Below are 16,531 nucleotides of genomic sequence, written 5' to 3'. Positions count from 1 at the left end.
TGTGGGCTTTCTATCTTGTTCCATTGATCTGTGTTTCTGTTTTTGTGCCAGTACCATATTGTCTTGATTACTGTAGCTTTGTAGTATAGTCTGAAGTCAGGGCGTCTGATTCCTCCAGCTCCGTTTTTTTCCCACAAGACTGCTTTGGCCATTTGGGGTCTTTTCTGTCTCCATACAAATTTTAAGATGATTTGTTCTAGTTCTGTAAAAAATGCCATTGGTAATTTGATAGGGATTGCATTGAATCTGTAGATTGCTTTGAGTAGTATAGTCATTTTCACAATATTGATTCTTCCAATCCAAGAACATAGTGTATCTCTCCATCTGTTGGTATCATCTTTAATTTCTTTCGTCAGTGTCTTATAGTTTTCTGCGTACAGGTCTTTTGTCTCCCTAGGTAGGTTTATTCCTAGGTACTTTATTCTTTTTGTTGCAGTGGTAAATGGGGGTGTTTCCTTAATTTCCCTTTCAGATTTTTCATCATTAGTGTATAGGAATGCAAGAGATTTCTGTGCATTAATTTTGTATCCTGCAACTTTACCAAATTCATTGATTAGCTCTAGTAGTTTTCTGGTGGCATCTTTAGGATTCTCTATGTTTAGTATCATGTCATCTTCAAACAGTTTTCCTGACAGTTTTACTTCAGTGACAGTTTTACTTCTTCTTTTCCAATTCGTATTCCTTTTATTTCTTTTTCTTCTCTGATTTCCGTGGCTAGGATTTCCAAAACTATGTTGAATGGTAGTGGCGAGAGTGGACATCCTTGTCTTGTTCCTGATCTTAGAGGAAATGCTTTCAGTTTTTCACCATTGAGAATGATGTTTGTCATATATGGCCTTTATGATGTTGAGGTAGGTTCCCTCTATGCCCACTTTCTGGAGAGTTCTTATCATAAATGGGTGTTGAATTTTGTCAAAAGCTTTTTCTGCATCTATTGCGATGATCATATGGTTTTTATCCTTCAGTCTGTTAATATGGTGTATCACATTGATTGATTTGCATATATTGAAGAATCCTTGCATTCCTTGGGTAAACCCCACTTGATCATGGTGTATGATCCTTTTAATGTGTTGTTGGATTCTGTTTGCTAGTATTTTGTTTGAGGATTTTTGCATCTGTGTTCATCAGTGATATTGGCCTGTAGTTTTCTTTCCTTGTGACATCTTTGTCTGGTTTTGGTATCAGGGTGATGGTGGCCTCATAGAATGAGTTTGGGAGTGTTCTTTCCTCTGCAAATTTTTGGAAGAGTTTGAGAAGGATGGGTGTTAGCTCTTCTCTAAATGTTTGATAGAATTCACCTGTGAAGCCATCTGGTCCAGGACTTTTGTTTGTTGGAAGATTTTAAATCACTGTTTCAATTTCAGTGCTTGTGATTGGTCTGTTCATATTTTCTATTTCTTCCTGGTTCAGTCTTGGAAGGTTATACCTTTCTAAGAATTTGTCGATTTCTTCCAAATTGTCCATTTTATTGGCACAGAGTTGCCTGTAGTAGTCTCTTAGGATGGTTTGTATTTCTGCAGTGTCTGTTGTAACTTCTCCTTTTTCATTTCTAATTTTATTGATTTGAGTCCTCTCCCTCTTCTTCTTGGTGAGTCTGGCTAAAGTTTTATCAATTTTGTTTATCTTCTCAAAGAACCAGCTTTTAGTTGTATTGATCTTTGCTGTTGTTTTCTTTGTTTCTGTTTCATTTATTTCTGCTCTGATCTTTATGATTTCTTTCCTTGTAGTAACTGTGGGTTTTGTTTGTTCTTCTTTCTCTAGTTACTTTAGGTGTAAGGTTAGATTGTTTACTTGAGACTTTTCTTGTTTCTTGAGGTAGCATTGTATTGCTATAACCTTCCCTCTTAGAACTGCTTTTGCTGCATCCCATAGGTTTTGGATCATCGTGTTTTCATTGTCATTTGTCTCTAGGTATTTTTTGATTTTCTCTTTGATTTCTTCAGTGATCTCTTGGTTATTTAGTAACATATTGTTTAGCCTCCATGTGTTTGTGTTTTTTATGTTTTTTCCCCTTTAATTGATTTCTAATCTCATAGTGTTGTGGTCGGAAAAGATGCTTGATATAATTCCAGTTTTCTTAAATTTACCAAGGCTTGATTTGTGACCCAAGATGTGATCTATCCTGGAGAATGTTCCGTGCGCACTTGAGAAGAAAGTGTAATCTGCTGTTTTTGGATGGAATGTCCTATAAATATCAATTAAATCTATCTGGTCTATTGTGTCATTTAAAGCTTGTGTTTCCTTATTAATTTTCTGTCTGGATGATCTTTCCTTTGGTGTAAGTGAGGAGTTAAAGTCCCCCACTATTATTCTGTTACTGTCGATTTCCTCTTTTAGAGCTGTTAGCAGTTGCCTTATGTATTGAGGTGTTCCTATGTTGGGTGCATACATATTTATAATTGTTATATCTTCTTCTTGGATTGATCCTTTGATCATTATGTAGTGTCCTTCCTTGTCTCTTGTAACATTCTTTATGTAAAGTCTTTTTTATCTGATATAAGTATCGCTACTCCAGCTTTCTTTTGATTTCCATTTGCATGGAATATCTTTTTCCATCCCCTCACTTTCAGTCTGTATGTGTCCCTAGGTCTGAAGTGGGTCTCTTGTAGACAGCATGTATGTGGGTCTTGTTTTTGTATCCATTCAGCAAGCCTGTGTCTTTTGGTTGGAGCATTTAATCCATTCACATTTAAGGTAATTATTGATGTGTATGTTCCTATTACCATTTTCTTAATTGTTTTGAGTTTGGTTTTGTAGGTCCTTTTCTTCTCTTATGTTTCCCACTTAGGGAAGTTCCTCTGGCATTTGTTTTAGTTCTGGTTTGGTGGTGCTGAATGTTTTTAGCTTTTGCTTGTCTGTAAAGTTTTTGATTTCTCTGTTGAATCTGAATGGGATCCTTGCCGGATAGAATAATCTTTGTTGTAGGTTCTTCCCTTTAATCACTTTAAATACATCATGCCACTGCCTTCTGGCTTGTAGTGTTTCCGCTGAGAAGTCAGCTGTTAACCTTATGGGAGTTCCATTGTATGTTATTTGTCGTTTTTGCCTTATTGCTTTTAATAATTTTTCTTTGTCTTTAGTTTTTGTCAGTTTGATTACTATGTGTCTTGGCATGTTTCTCCTTGGGTTTTTCCTGTATGGGACTCTCTGCGCTTCCTGGACATGGGTGGCTATTTCCTTTCCCATGTTAGCGAAGTTTCCAACTGTAATCTCTTCAGATGTTTTCTTGGGTCCTTTCTCTCTCTCTTCTTCTTCTGGGACCCCTATAATGCGAATGTTGGTGTGTTTAATGTTGTCCCAGGGGTCCCTTAGGCTGTCTTCATTTCGTTTCATTTTTTTTTTCTTTATTCTGTTCCTTGGCAGTGAACTCCACCATTCTGTCTTCCAGGTCACTTATCTGTTCTTCTGCCTCAGTTATTCTGCTATTGATTCCTTCTAGTGTATTTTTCATTTCAGTTATTGTATTGTTCATCTCTGTTTGTTTGTTCTTTAATTTTTCTAGGTCTTTGTTAAACATTTCTTTCATCTTCTGAGTCTTTGCCTCCATTCTTTTTCCGAGGTCCTGGATCATCTTTGCTATCATTATTCTGAATTCTTTTTCTGGATGGTTGCCTATCTCCACTTTATTTAATTGTTTTTCTGGCGTTTTATTTTGTTCCTTCATCTGGTACATAGTGCTCTGCCTTTTCATTTTGTTTTTCTTTCTGTGAATGTGGTTTTTGTTCCACAGGCTGCAGGATTGTAGTTCTTCTTGCTTCTGCTGTCTGTGCTGTGGTCTGGTATTATTTCTTAATAATAAATTAAAATTTTACAGGTTAAAGTACCTGGGCCTGGTGTTTTCTTTGTGGAAGGTTTTTTTTTTAACTAAAAATTCAATTTTTTAAAGGGAAAACTACAGACTAATATCCCTCATGAACATGGATGCAAAAATTCTTAACAAAATGTTAACAAATTGAATAGTTGTCTAATTCTTGTTGAGTGAGTTGTGGTAGTTTGGTAGTCTTTCAAGGAATTTATTTCATCTAACTTATAGAATTTATTGGCATAAAGTTATTCATAATATACCCTTCTTATTCTTTTAATATTTTTACTATCTCTATTTATGTCATTTCTCTCATTCTGTTTTTTATGAATTTATTTATTTATTCATTTATTTATTTTTGGCTGCATTGGGTCTTCATTGCTACGCGCGATCTTTCTCTAGTTGCAGCAAGTGAGGGCTGCTCTTCGTTGCAGTGTGCAGGCTCCTCACTGCAGTGGCTTTCTTGTTGTGGAGCACAGGCTTTTAGGTGCCTGGGCTTCAGTAGTTGCGGTGCACGGGCTCAGTAGTTGTGGCTTGCGTGCTCTAGACCACAGGCTCAGTAGTTGTGGCTCACGAGCTTAGTTGCTTCTTGGCATATGGGGTCTTCCTGGATCAGGGCTCGAACCTGTGTCCCCTGCATTGGCAGACGATTCTTAACCACTGCGCCACCAGGGAAGTCCCTCTCATTCTTAATGTTAGTATTTTGTATCTTCCTTTTTTTTTTTTTCCCTGATTAGTCTGGCTAGAGGTTTATCAATTCAATTGGTCTTCTCAAAGAACTAGCTTTTCTCTGTTATTTTTGTATTTTCTCTTTTATTAATTCCCTCTCTGATCTTTATTATTTCCTTTATTCTGTTTACTTCAGGTTTCATTTGCTGTTTCCTTTGTGGTTCTTAAGGTGGAAGCTGAATTCATGGATTTTAGGCCTATCCTGTTTTGTAGGTGTTTAGTGGTATAGTGTTTAGTGTTATAAATTTTCCTCTAAGTATTGCTTTAGGTGCATGTCATAAATTTGACATGTTTTTTGTTTGTTTGTTTTCATTCAGTTAAAAATGATTTGTAATTTCTTTTTTGATTTTTTTTTAAAGCCTGGATTTTTTATATCTCTTATTATTTAGTCTCCAAAAATTTGGATATTTTCATGATGTCTTTTTGTTGCTGATGTCTAATTTAATTCTATTGTTATCAGAAAACATACTTTATATTATTGAATCTTCTTAAGTGTATTGAGACTTGTTTTATACCTCATACTATCATTTGTCTTGGTGTATGTTTTATATTCACTTGAAAGGAATATATATTCTGTTCCTGTTGGGTAGAATGGCTATAAATGTCAATTAGGTCAAGTTGGTAGTAGATAGTATTGTACGTCATTAATGATTTTCTGTCTGTTTGTTCTGTCAATTATTGAGAGAATGCTGTTGAAATCTCTGACTATAATTGTGTCTTTGTTTCTTTTTGTAGTTCTGTTAGTTTTTGAAACTCTGTTATGATGCACATATATGTTTAGGATTATTATGTCTTCTTGATGAATTGACTTCTTGTCATTATGAAATTACTCTTTTCATCCCTGATTATATTCTTTGCTCCAGAATCTACTCTGATTGCTATTAATACAAGTGCTCCAGGTTTCTTTTGATTAGTGTTAGTGTATTTATATATTTTTTCCTGTCATTTACTTTTAACCTGTTTGTGTCCTTATATTTAAAATGGGGTTTTTGTAAGCAGCACCTATTGGGTCTTGCTTTTTTATACATTCTGACAGTCTTTGCCTTATAGTGAGGATGTTCAGGCCACATACATTTAATGTAATGATTAGTATGTTTAGGTTTGAGTTTAAATCTTTTATTGTGCTATTTTTTTTTTCTATTTGTCTCATCTGTTCTGCTCCCTTTCTCCTGTTTTCTGCCTTCTTGTGGGTTGAGTGTCTTTTATGATTCCATTTAATTTTTTTTGTTGCCTTATCAGCGATAGTGCTTTTTTGTTTTTGTTATTTTAGCAGGTACTCTAGAGTTTGCAGTATGTATCTTTAATTTGTCACAGTTCATCTCAAGTAATATGATACCAGTTCTCACATAGTTTACGAATCAAACTACAGTGTACTTATGTTTCTCTCCTTCTGGCCTTTGTGCTATTGTTGTCATACATTTTGCTTATATATGTATTATAAACCCCAGAAGAAATTACAGATATCCCGCACATTTTGAAAGTTCACTTTACACCACTTTGCTTTTATGAAAGACCTACATTAGTACCTGTTTTCAGTAACTGAAAGAAATCGGAAGAAGGTTTTCGCTTTTACAAAAAAAGGTGGAAAGCAAAAATAGCGTTCAGCGTTTGTTTTGCAGTGAGCTGTTATAGAGGCAGCGCACATCCTGAGCAGCAAGAGTGGCACCACCAAGCTCCTTCCCTGGGAACTACACTCAGCATCTCAGCCTCAAGCCGCCATAGCTTTGAACTTTGTCTGTGAACATCTGTGTTTTATCTCAATTTGTTTTGTGCATCCATTAGCAAGATGTATCCTAAGGTAATTGCTTCTTCACTTTATGCCATTTTGGCTTACAAAAGCTTTCATGGGAAATTTTGGACAGGAAGGGAAATCATGTATTACTTTTTCTTTAAGCCACTGATTATTTTTTAAAGTGATTTAAATAATAAATTTTATATATTTACCCACATGGTAACCATTTCAGGTACTCCTCTTTCTTTTGTGTAGATCCAGCTTTCTGTCTGATGTCATTTGTCTTCTGCCTGAAGGATTTCTTTTAACATTTCTTGTAGTACAGTTCTGCTAGTGATGAATTCTTTCAGTTTTGTATGTCCAAAAAAAGTCTTCATTTTGCCTTCATTTTTAAAAGATGTTTTCATTAATACAGAGTTCTAATTTGATAGTTTTTCTTTCAGAACTTTAAAGATACTGTTTCACTGTCTTCTGGCTTGCTTATATTCTGATGAGAAATCTGTCATTCTTATCTCTGTTTCTCTGTATATAATGTATCTTTTTCTGACTGCTTTTAAGATTTTCCCTCTATCACTGGTTTTAAGCAGTTTGAGTATGCTGTGCCTTGGCACAATATTATTTATGTTTCTTTTGCTTAGGGTTTGTTGATATTCTTGGGTCTGTGTGTTTGTTTACAGTTTTCATCCAATTTGGAAAATTTTTGTGCATTATTTCTTCAAACATATTTTTCTTTCCCTCTCTCTCCTCTTCTGAACTTCAGTTATATGTATACTAGGTGCTTGAGGTTGTTCCACAGCTCACTGATGATTTGTTCATTTTAAAATCTTTTTAGACTTTGTGTTTCATTTTGTATGGTTTCTGTTGCTCTGTCTTCAAGTTTACTAATTTTTTTTTGTAATGTCCAAACTGCTATTCATTTCATCTGTGGATTTTTTAATCAAGAAATTATAGATTTCATCTATAGAGGTTCAATTTGGATCTTTTAGATTTTTTTCATGTCTCTACTTAACATATTAAATCTTTCCTCTGGATTCTCAAGCATATGGAATATAGTCATAATAAGTGTTTTAATATATTTGTCTATTAATGCTGTCATGTTTGTCATTTCTGGGTCACTTTTGATTGATTTTTCTCATATGGGTTGTATTTTCCTGCTAATTTGCATGTCTAATAATTTTTTATCTGATGTCAGACATTGTAGATTTAACCTTATTGGGTACAGGATGTTTTCATATTCCTATACAAAGCTCCTCTGAATACTTACCCGATGACCTGTGAGTTATGAAGTTTTCCACCCTGGCTGGTGGGAACGTGTGATTTTTTTTTTTATTTTTTTTTTTAATGTGATATTTTTGATCCCATGTGAGCACTGGTAGCTTTAATATTTTGGGGCAGTTACTTCTCTGTCCTCAGGTAGTCTTCCTCATATGCATCCTGGGCAGATCTTTGGTGTTCTTGCTCTGTGCATTCTCTCCTCTCTGGTACTCTTTCCAGTGAACTCAACCTGCCTTGGCCTCCCCAGAGTTCCAGCTTTATCTCCTCAACTCAAGGAGACTGATGAACTTCACCTGGATTTACCCTGCCTGAGTTGCTACCTGGAAATTCTCTCCAGGCAACAGGTTGGGGGCAGTTGGCTGTTGGCAGTGGGCTCATCTTATTTGCTTTTTGTCTTTCAGAAATCTTTATCCTACATTGCCTGATATCCAGTGTCTTTAAAACCATTGCATCATATATTTTACACAGTATTTTAGTTGTTTTAGGTGGGAAGATTAAATCTGACCCTGGTTATTCTATTGTGGTACAAAGTGGAAGTCCCCTAGTTTATTATTACATAAACTTTTAAGAGTCTGAGCATTTTAAAAATTAATTGTACAGAACTCAACATAGCTTTATTCCTTAATAGATTATGTTCCTGGTTCTAATATAGCACATGTATAAATGTATTTTTTGTAGTGCAGTATTTTTAATGAAAATTTGAATACAGAGGTTAATAACAATATTATTTTTGTTTTGTTAAAATCATTTAAAAGTTCTGACAAGCATAGGTAGTTTTTGGCAACTGAATTAAAGTTTAAATGTATTTTATACGTATAAGTTATATATATATTTATTTATTTACTAGGTCTTCATCCTCCTGGTCCACCTTTAGCAAGACCTATTCTGCCCCGAGAACGAGGTGCTCTGGATAGAATTGTTGAATATTTAGTTGGTGATGGTCCACAGAACAGGTAATGTTTACTAGGGTGGTAGATAAATGAAAATAAAGAAAAGTTTATTGGTTAGGGTATGTGTGTGTGCACATGTACTAGATGTTCTACAACTTTGTGGTTCTTGTTTCCTGATTTTAGAACGTAATGGAGTATTTTATAGCCCTGCAAAAGAGTACATATTCAATTATTTTTCAGTAGTAGCTTAAAGTATCTAGATAAAACATTTAAAACAGAAAAAATATTGTAACTCTGCTATGTTGTAACTGCACTATAAGGTAATTTTTAGAGAAATTGAATCATTTCATTGACTCTTTTGAACTTGAAGAGCATGTAAATAGTGAAAAGTTGGTAGGTTGTTAGAAATGGAGTTTTATAAATGTGAGTACTGGACTTGATGGTGATAATTTTAATAACAGTGAGGACAATTTAATGTATTTGGCACTTACAGTTCCAAAATGCTTTTCCAGTTATTATCTTAATTGATCCTTGTAATAACTGTAGGATTATAGGTATGATGTGAGCAAAGCAATTGTCATAGTATAGACTTTTAAGTAATTCTTGGGATATTCTTAGAGTAAATATTTGACAAGGTTATTGTAATATTATCATTTTAATAAAGGGACTAGAATTTAATGTTAATGTAAAAATTTATATGTTATCCAAAACAGATAGAATGTTGTTTGATAGGGCCAAGTATTTGTTAAGTACATATGCAGAGAACAGAAAGATTACATAAGTAGAAAATGCAGAAGATGTTTAAGTGTAACTGGGATAGATACAGGAATCATGATGTACAGAAATTAACCTTTGGACTGGACTAAACAAAATTAAATTCATTTCTTTACTACAAGACATCTCAGAGGTTTTAATAATACTCACTGTGAATCTCTAAGAGGTTTCATCTTTTCCAGTCTTATCTGACCACAGATTTGGGGTCTGTCATTCCCAGGACTATGTGTTAGAAAACATTAAAATTTAAGTGTTCTGTTATCAAATATGTTTCTGCTTACTTAGTAAGAATATTTTCATTTGAGTGTTTCTTAGTTTATTTTTAATTTGATGTATAAATTATATTTTAAAATAGTTGAAATTTTGACTGTTAGCATGTTTAAAGAGTATTGTTTATTGTTTTATAAGTAATATCTAATCTACTATGACACATTTAGCTATATTAAATGCTATGTACTGTGTACTTTAGCTGTGATGGCTAAAGTAGCCTCTCCCATGGGTTTTATCTGCATTTGTAACTGGTCTATTCATTTTTCCTTTTGGTGTAGGTATGCCCTTATATGTCAGCAGTGTTTTTCTCACAATGGCATGGCTTTGAAAGAAGAATTTGAATACATTGGTAAGAATTATTTGGCAGTTAGATTTAAATGTTTTAAATATTTCATTCTATGCCAATTCCCATGTAATGCCATTTTATTTTAGGTACTACTCTTTATATGTTGTTCAGGCATATTGTAGAACACAGAGCAAAGCAAGAAAGACAACTCAGGTTTTTTTCTTCGTACAGTATACAGTTGTTCTTTTTTTTTTTTTTTTTTTTTTTTTGCCGTGCGGTACAGCATGTGAGATCTTAGTTCCCCGACCAGGGATCGAACCCACTTCCCCTGCATTGGAAGCACGGAGTCTTAACCACTGGACCGCCAGGGAAGTCCCTAGGCCAGTTGTTCTTAAACTTCACTGTGCATCAGAATCACGTGAAGAGCTTTTAAAAATTGTGATGCCCAGGTCCCACCTACAAATAATCTGCTTTAATTGGTCTGGGGTGGGGTCCAGGAATCAGCATTTTTTTTAAAGCTCCTCAGAATATTTTTATGTGCAGCTACTAGTACTTAAAAATATTGAACTAGATTAATTATGCTTCTCAAATATGACATACTACATCTTTTGGGTCAAGTGAGCAAAGTTCTGGATTTTAAGATACCTAATGATTCCGGTGACTAGAAATGTAATATCTGTAACACATTTAGATCATTATTAATATTGTTTTGCTATTAGTTAACCTGCTATGTAACTTATTATCTTTTCTGCTTTAAATTGATATTATAATTTTAATAATAATTAGAAAGTATGCTTTAAAATAAACTTTGGTTAGAACACCTGCCATAATATTATTAAAACCACGAGTAATTTCACAAGGGCTAAGTAACTTTTGAAGGGTTCTTTGACTGTTTGTAAAAGTAATCTTGAGAGTTACTTGATTAGTCCTTAAAATTTCTTTGGTTTTATGGTTTTTGTTTTGTTTTTTTAAATTCTCTGCAGCTTTTCGTTGTGCCTACTGTTTTTTCTTGAATCCTGCAAGAAAAACCAGACCCCAGGCTCCAAGACTTCCAGAGTTTAGTTTTGAGAAGGGGCAGACTTTGGAAGGCTCAAGTACAGTTGGTTCCTTGCCCTCAGGAAGTGTGATTTCATCAGAGAACCAGATCAGTGAAGGTATGAATATGTTAATTAAAAAGTTTTGTCTCTTAATAATGTTTTAGACAAGAATGGATCAGATTTTGCAGCATGCGTATATCAGCTGTTGTTCTGATACTGTGGCCTCCCGTGCAACTGATATGATGTGTTTCAGTTTTAAAATACAGGTTATATTGTGTTAAGCAGCATCTAGAAATAGCTAGGTAAATATTCTTTATGGAGTTACCTCTTTTAATAACTGTTGGGAGATTTAACTAGTAATGTTTCCATGGAATTATTTTTCAATTTATTTAAATGAAGCAGATTATGAGAATTATGAAACTACTACTCATAAGGGTAAATTTCTTATAAGCTTTGTAATTAACATTGATAAAAATAGGTTTGTGCCTACCATTTCAATGAATAGAAGTTACTCGAAAGCCGGCAACTTTGGAGTTGGAAAGTCAGCCTTACATTCTTTGGAAGACTATGTTGATAGGACTGGTGTTCCTTTGAAACAAACAATTTATTGAGGTCCACAAGATTTAACACTGCTGATGAATGCCTTTGTTGTAAAACAACCTTATTTTAGAGAAACTGAAGTTATCAGGATTCATTGAGTTTTAGAACTTATCTTTTAATTCTGTTTTAGGAATTCTTGAGGAAGTTTCATGAAAAAATGAAAAAGATGAGATGGAAGATCTGACTATTAATTGCCAGCTATTTCTTGTTATTAATATTGGGTGAGGAGCTGCTTGTTAAGCAGCTCTGAATTATGAAGATTGCTAAAATTATGACAAAGGCCCTGATATTTTGGTGCTTTACCTGGTACAGAAAAAAAAATCCACATGGGAAGTTCAGTTCACATAGTTTAAGTAGTAGTCAGTATGCATCTTTTTAACTTCTTGAAATTATCAGTTACATATATTTGATTTCTTTATAAAATCACTGAGTAGTAGAAAAAGTGCTTAAACTGAGAATAATATATGAGGCAATGAATTTTCACATATCTAAAGTTTAGTATGAAACTGTGAGTATCTTTTTTTTTTTAACTTCGAAAAATGAACCTAAAATATGTGTGTTGACTTGGGCTTGGCTTTTGGCTTACTAACAAATATCAAAATGAATTTGAATACAGATAGCCATGACAAGAGGCCTGTGTACTTCCAACACTGAGTCAGTGCATTCGTCTTCTCCAAGTCTGCAACATCGACACCAAACACAATATCAGATTTTTTCTTTTGCTTAAGTCATGCTCTGAGCTGCATGCTGTCACATGCAAATCATCTGCTTTGCCATTGCAAGCCTCTTGGAACTGAAAATTAAAGAATTCCATAGTGAAGATGCCTAGATGAAAAATTGGAGTCCTTTCCATGAGTAACCTTGCTTATGAAAGCTAAAGTGAATATTTGAAAGCCAATAGTTGGGACAAAAGAAAAGAAAAAACAGCCAACAAAATAGATATCTTGATAATGAGCCCCATACTTTATATCTTCTGCTAAGGTCAAGATGCACAGTTAGCAAAACAACACCCAGCTATACCTTCCCTTCTCATCTAATCTAGGAGGAGCAATACCCCAGATGTCTCATTTTTTTGTCAGAAATCTCCGGAATGAAGTCTAACTGGCTCAAAGTCAACCCTAATAAGGTAACGTTAATAGGTGAAAACATTGAGGCAGGGTCTGATAGTTCCACAGTGCTAGAAACTGAAGCGATTCCATTTGGTTAAGATAGTCTGTAGAGTAGTAATTTCTTCATTCGTCTGTTTGGATTCATCAAAATGGCTATTATGAGCACCTTTTTACTTCTTTGGCTTTCCAGAAGACTGAAAATTTTTTCGAAGACTCCTGTCTCAACACTGTTGATATACAGTTATCAATTCCAAGCTGGATTCTATTAGTAAATGACAGGAAGTATTTTGATGAACGGATGAAGCTGCATTTATTTGAATGCTGGTAGCATACCTTTATGATTAAATTGAACTATGAAGTAAGGAACATATCATCTGAATCAGCTACTCTCTCTGCTGACAGCCAATGTGATTAAGGGCTTAGATTGCTGGTTTCTACACTTTTGACATAGAAACTTGAGGTCTGAGAGAAAAACTTTCCTGTTTTAATATTTATATTTTTTTAAAGTATTGAAGTAGCTCCTTGAAATTGCATTACTGAATTTACAGATGGAACCAAAAGGTAACTTTCTTCCATCTGAATTTTTTTTCAAAAAATATTCCACAACCATTTATATAAATCTAGAGTTAATAGAAGAAACTTTTTTTTTTTTTTTTCAATTTATGATGCAAGACTTTGAAATTAAGTTTTGTCTTGATCCTGCTACTGGAAGATTTTGCGTTTAGGATGAGGCACAAGGCTTTTGAAATTTTTGGACCACTCTTTAGAACAACATATGAAACCTTGGAAAGTTTTCATCAAAGAAGGAGACCTAGAAGAAATTCCTCCCATTAATTGCTCATTTGAATTCCTAGTATTTTTTATAGAACTGTGTATACAGATGCTTTGGTAATAGACTATTAAAGAAAGCAAGATATTAGGATTGTCATTTTATCTAAAAGCATACTAGATATGGTATGCCAAACTAATGAACTGGTTTTTGGTTCCTCGGTTTCTTTTACTGTGAAATGAATAGTACAGTAATATTTGAGTCTCTGCTAAGCCATGTTAAAGTGGGTTTATCAGTTTTGTTTTTTTTAAAAATGTATTTTCCAAAATAACTGATACATAGCATTCTTTTTGTTAGATATGGTAATAATTAGAGTACAAGGTTTCTACACTGTTAGTATTTTAGTAAAGTGATTTGGAGTTAGCATGTTTGAAAAATGTTAATATCATTTTCATTGTTCAGTTATATTTGGCTAGAGCTTATGTAATTATTTTAGTAGAATATAGCTTTTATTCAACTGGAAATAACTTGCTAATAATAAAACTCATGGCATCTAATCAGTACTATCAAAAATAGTGATTAAAATTTATATAAGGTGAAATTTATCTGATAACCTGATTTCTGCTCTTCCTTTCTTTTAAGCAATATACTGTAACCATTAGGTTATGTTGAACTAGGGAAAATTCTATTTTTAGTATTGCTTATTATGATGCTCTAGGAAATTGAACTATTTGATAATATAAATTTTATTGAATTCTGTGTATTTATCAGATCAAAAAAACTTATACCTTTATTTATATTTAGCTATGTATAGCTTACTCAAGATGTAAACTTGCCTGTAGTATGGTTTTGCATGTTTGTTTTAGACATATAGATCTTTTAGCCTTTTGATTCCTTTTTCTAAAACACCTTCACCTAATAGTTTTACATTATTACTTAATAATGACATTCTAAAGTCTCATCTAATGAATTTGTTCACCAATGGTAAATAATTACACAACATTCTGTGTGTTTAAGATAAGCTGTTTTCTCATAGGTGGTTATCATTTATTTGAATTTTGTTCGTTGAACCATTGAGTTGAGTTTTGGGATGAAATTCATGTCTTTGGTCCTTAAATATAAGTTGGCCATTTTTCTTAAGGCAGAAAAATCTTGCAAAAACTGTTTGTTTAAAATCTGTGAGTTCAAAGACAAATTGTCCATTTTAATTTAACATATTTCCTTTAGGTAAGTTTTATAGTCTATGCATATAGTAGGTACTGATGTGTTAGCAAGGCAAAAAAAAATTTTTAAGTTATTATAAAAAGGAATAAGAAGTAAGAATCTAAATCACTAAAATATGAGGGGTTTTGGAAGGCATAATCTAAATACAATCATGTATTTTGCTGTGGAAGTTATGTGTTTCTTTTGGAGATATATGAAATTGTTTTGCTAGACTATTCTTTAATTTTCTTAGAAAGTTATTCTTTTAAGAGCTAGAATAAAAACCTAAAGGTAAGGTGATCTTCTTAGGTGTTTTTGCATGTGTGTGGTTTACAGGTGAGGCAGTGGTATTCACTGTACAGTTACACTCAGTTTTACAAGTTTGAGCTCTGTCTAGCTGAACTGAAGCTTTGCCCAGACAAGTGGAAGCCAGTTGTTACAATTTTGTGGAAAAAGCTTCTCTCTCAAGGATATGGGGGTGGGAGTTGGGCAGGGGTAGGAGTCAGGTAAGGAACAAATCCCTTGGGTAATTTTTGTTTTATCACATTGTGATCTGTTGTTTTCTTGGCATTACAGATGTCAAAGGTGATTTTTAAAATTTTCTTACAGATTGAATTAGGTCACTCATGTAACTTGCATCAATTTTAGTCTTAAACTGGTGCTGCACAGGGAGAGTAGGCCTGTTTTATTAGTGTGAACATGAAAGCTGGTTTCTCTTTTGGTATTTTATGCCCAAATATTGACATCTACTGTAATGTATTTTATACCACCAAGCTATTTTAAACTTCACAGAAAAAATTCACTGTTTTTATTAGAATAGGCAAATGATAGCCCCCCACAGAAATAAAGTAAGTACTTTTGGAATATATTTAATAAACTTGTTATAAAGCTCTGTGGTTTAGTTATTAAACTGATATGTAATTAATTCTCTGTTAATCTTGCACACCTAGTTTACTTCAAGCTTATTGGGATGACCTCTCACAAAATGGCATTGGTATCCATACACTGAATATCTGTGTCGTTTAGACTAGCTGATATCTGCATTATAGATATTATGACACATACCAAATTTTTGTAGTGTTAACTGCTATTAAAATTACTTTTCTAAAAATTAACCTGGGGGAAGAAAAGTAGTCCTTACTAGGCTTTTTGATTGTTCTCCAGCCCTACTCATCATTTCACCAGTTTTTAGTCTTCTATATATTTTCTGAAATACAGTGCAGTATTGATGAGCAAGTTTTGTATATAATGCTATTTTCTAATTATGACAGCACATGGTATTTCTTAGAATTCACCTCTATAGACATTAAAAAATTAAGTATTATAGTTCTTCTCTTTGTATTAACTGCTTCTTTAAGATCCCAGAATTTTTAAATTAAATCGGATTTGACTGGGGATGTATCTGATTCTGAAAATAGTTACATCACAGAGCTTTAATACGATAAATCATGAACTTTGATACCTCTCCTGTTTTAAGTTTAGTACTGAGGCAATCTGTCAAACAGAATATGACAAACTATGTGGGCCTATGTTCACTTAAGCACGTTTATTGATGAGTTGAGTCCTGAATTTTGAGCTTTTTGTTTTTTCATTTCATGTGACTTTATTGGAGGGCTTACTAAATTATAACCACTTGTAAAGTTCTTGGCAAGTAAGTATTGCTCTATGGCCAGAGAGTTGTGGAAAACCATGACTCTTAAAATTCTACTCTGGATAAATATGTGAAGGTAGAATTACAAATGGTTAGTGACTCCTGAAATTTTCCACTGACGAGCTTGCTTGCCCTTATAGCAGAAATGATCTGTACATGTCCATAGAGTTTCATTTCACTTTCTGCTTTTTCTGTGAGCACTGGAACATTCAAGTAACACAACTCAAATGACCTACTGCTTTTCTGCTTTGGATTTTTGTAAGATTCCAAGTGGTGCAGCAGTGCCATTTGAAGTTCCTTTTAAGATAAAAATAACATTTTTGTGACGTGAACATTCCTCACTACTTTTTGTGAGCATGTGAAATTTTCATACAGTAAAACCTCATTAACTTGGATGTCCCTAA

At 33.6% G+C, this 16,531-nt stretch overlaps 1 protein-coding gene and 1 long non-coding RNA gene across 6 annotated transcripts in view; both read left to right on the top strand.

Moving 5' to 3' along the window:
- LOC309662610 overlaps nt 1-16,531 on the top strand; it is a 592,813-nt gene that overhangs the window by 256,639 nt on the left and 319,643 nt on the right. The gene's annotated exons all lie outside the window — the stretch shown is intronic.
- Nucleotides 1-16,531, top strand: part of LNPK (lunapark, ER junction formation factor) — a 99,336-nt gene that overhangs the window by 64,035 nt on the left and 18,770 nt on the right. For 3 of the 5 annotated variants that reach the window (XR_014264762.1, XR_014264763.1, XM_082465471.1), the window contains exons 10-12: nt 8,386-8,491; nt 9,751-9,821; nt 10,742-10,912. Coding sequence is in view for 3 of the 5 variants with exons in the window: in XM_082465471.1 (XP_082321597.1) it covers nt 8,386-8,491; nt 9,751-9,821; nt 10,742-10,912 (348 nt within the window). In the remaining 2 variants the exon portion in view is untranslated. Of the gene's footprint in view, nt 1-8,385; nt 8,492-9,750; nt 9,822-10,741; nt 10,913-11,525; nt 12,332-12,437; nt 12,522-16,531 lie in introns of those variants that run through there. The other 2 variants (XM_082465472.1, XM_082465473.1) reach the window with 2 other exon arrangements.

This window comes from Balaenoptera physalus, assembly GCF_965194825.1.
Source record: "Balaenoptera physalus genome assembly, chromosome: 6".
Lineage (NCBI taxonomy): Eukaryota > Metazoa > Chordata > Mammalia > Artiodactyla > Balaenopteridae > Balaenoptera > Balaenoptera physalus.
Note: the sequence above shows the minus strand (reverse complement) of the source record. Positions and strands in the feature narration are given on the sequence as shown.